The 4,232-nt window shown below is 36.5% G+C and overlaps 1 protein-coding gene across 1 annotated transcript; it reads right to left on the bottom strand.

Annotated features, from left to right (window-relative positions):
- Positions 1–1,342: 1,342 nt before the first annotated feature.
- On the bottom strand, positions 1,343–3,395 carry LOC113350742. Its single transcript, XM_026594866.1, has 4 exons — positions 2,834–3,395; positions 2,398–2,710; positions 1,850–2,310; positions 1,343–1,596 (listed from the first exon to the last, which is right to left on the bottom strand). Exons 1-4 carry the CDS (start codon positions 3,393–3,395, stop codon positions 1,343–1,345), a joined length of 1,590 nt encoding a protein of 529 aa, XP_026450651.1.
- Positions 3,396–4,232: the final 837 nt, after the last annotated feature.

The raw sequence follows: 4,232 nt of genomic DNA, 5'->3' as shown, positions 1-4,232 counted from the left end.
CAAAACCCAAATTGTTATCGTCTCTTGGTAACTCTTTGTGACTTTGTTATTTAAAGTTGCCTAAAATTTCGAATTTTAGATGTCATTAATCCTTTAACTTGGTTCATCACTGTTGTTTGTACTTTTAAACTCCAGTTTATACAGTCCTGGCTCAATGTGCTTCTGGACTATGGGTCATGAATAGTCATCCCAGATTTATAGAGAAGTTATACACTTCTGCTGTCGTAGTGCCTAACAATTCTGGTACTGGACATAATAAAAAGAAAAAACGCAGATAGAAATAGAAAGTTTAGATGGTGCCATGATAGCAATGTATTTCATACCGTAGTAACATGCGGGTTCAAGGAGAGGATGATATAAGGGTTATAACCCAGTTAAATTTCAAAAGTTTAAAGGCCCAAGCACTACACCTTAAACAAGGGGAACTGTAAGCAGCCAGAAAATGAGAAAAAGTATTAGAAGTAGAAGGAAGAAAAGGAAGCAAACAGAATTCGAGAAATGGATACTTTGCCTAAAGTGTAAATAAAATCATAGAAGATGACACCTTACCCTTTTTGACCGACCAGCTGCGGCTTGATTCTTCATTGAATCTGGGGAAACATCCTAAACATATATTCTTCCATTTTACCTTTTTCTTTTATTCTACTTGGAGATAGATAAACCCGTTTTATAACGCATTTAGGCATCTTAATTCTTCAAAAATATATTTGTAAATTGATTTTTCCTTATAATTGTTCAAAGTGTCAGGTCACATAGATAGAGAAATGGGTGACCAATTTTTTTCTCTCTAAAATCTGTAATATCGTAGCCTTTCAAAGTGAACATCGAAATATCTTTCTTGGTGAATGCAGACTTTCATCAGATTTTCAAAGTTGAAGTTCTGTTTTAATTGTAGAGACTGATACAAATCCTCCATTCAGTGTAATGAATATAGTGGGACTCCATCAAGATATTTTGTCAGTCAAATCAGTAAATAAAAGATAAATTTGAAGATGTTGCAGAATGTATTTCAAATTTGTTGTTGTATTTTTTCAATGGTGTACTTTTACATTGAAGTGATGTCATTACAAAGTTTAGATTTGTGTCCCTCCACGGAAATGTTGTTGATATTGGAAGTGGATGTCCTTTCAGGAAAATGAACGAATGTAAACTGCCAAATTCTGATCAGTAACATTACATATTTCCTCAACAGTCGGAACATGCACAAACACAAGGATATCAAAAACTTATCCGAGGTTAGGACATTTCCAATTTAGGTTTTGAAGTAGTTTAGACTGAATAGAAATTATTGCCAGTCTAGTAGTAGAGAGATTTTGATGAGGAAGTAATTGAGTTAAGTTTCCTAGCACAAAATCAATAGCTTCAAAATGTCTTTCTTGAGTATGAGTAGAACTGTTTTGAATCTTTCTTGAACTTCCACCTGGTAAGCTTCCTGAATGGATTGTAGAATTGCATCATCCTCAGCAGCAAAGTCTATGTTGGATTTTTGCATCTCCATGCCCCATTCGATTGCTAGATGAGGTCCTCTGGCTATTCTAGTAGCTCTGCTGAATCCAATAGTTGTGTGTATATAGTTTCTGGCTCCCACGCATTGGCCTGAGAAGGACATAGCAAGAAAAGCAAATTCAATGTATGGAATTAAATTACTAGTAGCATTATTAGTATTGACTTCCAGAATACTAATGCTAATAGTGATTCCAAAATTTTCCCAATGGTGTCTCCTGAGTCTAGTATTCCTGGGATGCTCATTCCCATTGTTATCCTGATAGTACATATTATTTAGAATGTGCCTTGGGTTATGCATGACTCTGTTATAGGAGCATAGATATTGATTTTTTTAAGGCAGTACCGTCAGCAGCAGGGAATATATTTCTGAGCACAAGATCGCATCTGGCTTTCCAAATAAACCAACAAGTAGTTGCATAGGTAGCATTCTCGCTGGCATTTTCGTTGTGATCAATAAACCAGCCGTTGAACCAATCATGGAAGGAGCAAACATTACTGAAAAGCTGATGAGAATTCCCAAATAGTCTTTCCCAAACATCAGAGGCAGCAGGACAGGTGAGGAGCACATGAGTGATATCTTCTTTAGCACTCTTGCCAACGTTGCAGATTGGATCAATGTAAGTAAGTATGCTGGCATTCTTAACATTAGTTGGAAGTATTCCATGAGAACATTTCCAAATAAATAAATGAATGGCTGGAGAAGTATCAAGATCCCAAATTTTTGCACAAGGAGAGGTGAGAACATCATTAGCATATTTATCAGTAGTCTGCTTGTCATAAATAGATTTAACAGAGAAGTTTTCCCTGTTGGTTAGACTCCAAATGATAGTGTCTTCAGTGTTAGAATTATGATGAGTGAGGAGAATATGTTGCTAAACTTCCTGGGTGAACCAAAGAGCCAGAATATCAGTATCCCAGTCACCAGTTGAATTAAAAAGATTGCTGACATACAACATGTTAGTTGGGAAGTTAGGTGGTTTTGGGATGATTTCAGGTTGTCCCTCAAACAGTCTGTCTTCCCAATTGTGAATCTTATCATCTTTCCCAATTTTCCATATATAATACTTTTGGATATTAATAATGCCTTCAAGAATTCCTTTCCAAATCCAAGAATCAGAGAGTTTTGGTTTGGTATCCATTCTGATAACCTCTTCATTAGGGAAATGTAAGGCCTTCATAAGGCATCTCCATAGAGAATGTGGTTCTGTGATTAGTCTTCAGGATATTTTAGTGATCATGGAAATGTTGAAGAATTCCATATTTTTGAAACTTAATCCTCCCAGCTCTTTAGGGTTGTTAACAACATCCCAAGCTATGTAATAGATACCTTTAAGTTTATCTTGACCTTTGTTCCAGAAGAAATCCCTTTGAATAGCATTAATCTCCTTACAGGTGGCCTTTGGGAACTTGAAGCAATTTATTTGGTAGATGCTAGAGGTAGAAGTAACAAACTGTATCATAGTACCTTTTCCAGCAGTTGACAGAGTGGCTTTCCATCCAGCTATTCTGTATTTTAGTTTATCAATGAAAGGTTTGAAGGCTTGCACTTTGCTTTTGCTGGTGAAGAGAGGGTAACCCAAATAGTTATCCTTGATGTCAAATTTTTGGATCTTCATGGTGGTGCTTATTCTGTCAGCAATATATGGACCTGCGTTTTTACTAAAGAAGATACCAGATTTAGCAAAGTTTATCATTTTCCCAGAAGATTGACTGAATTCTTGGAAGAATTTGATAAGATTGTTGCATTCCTCCAAATTGGCTTTACAGAATACCATGCAGTCATCAGCACAAAGGAGATGATTGATAGCAGGGGCATCAGTACTTAGCTTGATTCCATGAATAAGATTTTGAGTTTCAGCATAAGTAAGAAATCTTGACAAAGATTCCATGCAGAAGAGGAATAGATAAGGAGAGAGATGGTCGCCTGTTCTGAGACCTCTGGTAGGATTGAAGAACTTTCCAGGTGAGCCATTGACCAAAACAACAAGATTGGTAATAGAGATGCATTGTTAAATAAGGTTGCACCATTGGGAACTAAATCCCATCTGATTCATAATTTTTATAAGGAATTCCCAACTGACTCTATCAAAGGCTTTTGCCATGTCAATTTTGACACCCATAGTGCCTTTAACACCTTTTTTTTTTCCTTTCCTAGTATTCATATGATGTATCAGTTCATGAGTTATGGCTATGTTGTCAGAGATTTGTCTGCCATGAATGAAAGCAGATTTAAAAGGGGATATGAGCTTAGGTAGGAGGGGTTTGAGTCTATGAGCAAGAAGTTTAGATATAATTTTATAGGTAGTGTTTCATAGGGATATAAGCCTGAAGTGAGAGGGGGAGGTTGGGTTGTCAGTTTTAGGTATGAGGGATATGAAGGTAAAATTCATTTCTTTTAAAAGATAACCAGAGGTAAAGAAATTTTGAACCATAGTAGTAATGTCTTGTCCCACAGTTTCCCAGTTAGCTTGGAAGAAATTAGGAGGAAAGTCATTGGGTCCAGGTGTTTTGTCTCCAGCCATGCTAAAGAGAGTGGATATTATTTCAGCAATATCTGGCACTCTGAGAAGGTAAGATTTTTCAGAACTAGTGATAGAAGAAGGAATGGGGTTGATAATGGATTGATGGATATTTAGGGTTTCAGTAGTGGCCATAGAAGCAAAATGGTTAGTGAAGCAATTGGAAATCTATGTGCTATCATTGAGCCAAGTACCATCCTCCTTTTG

The sequence above is a fragment of the Papaver somniferum genome, chromosome 2, assembly GCF_003573695.1.
Source record: "Papaver somniferum cultivar HN1 chromosome 2, ASM357369v1, whole genome shotgun sequence".
Taxonomy (NCBI): Eukaryota; Viridiplantae; Streptophyta; class Magnoliopsida; order Ranunculales; family Papaveraceae; genus Papaver; species Papaver somniferum.
This window is presented reverse-complemented; position numbering and strand designations above follow the sequence as displayed.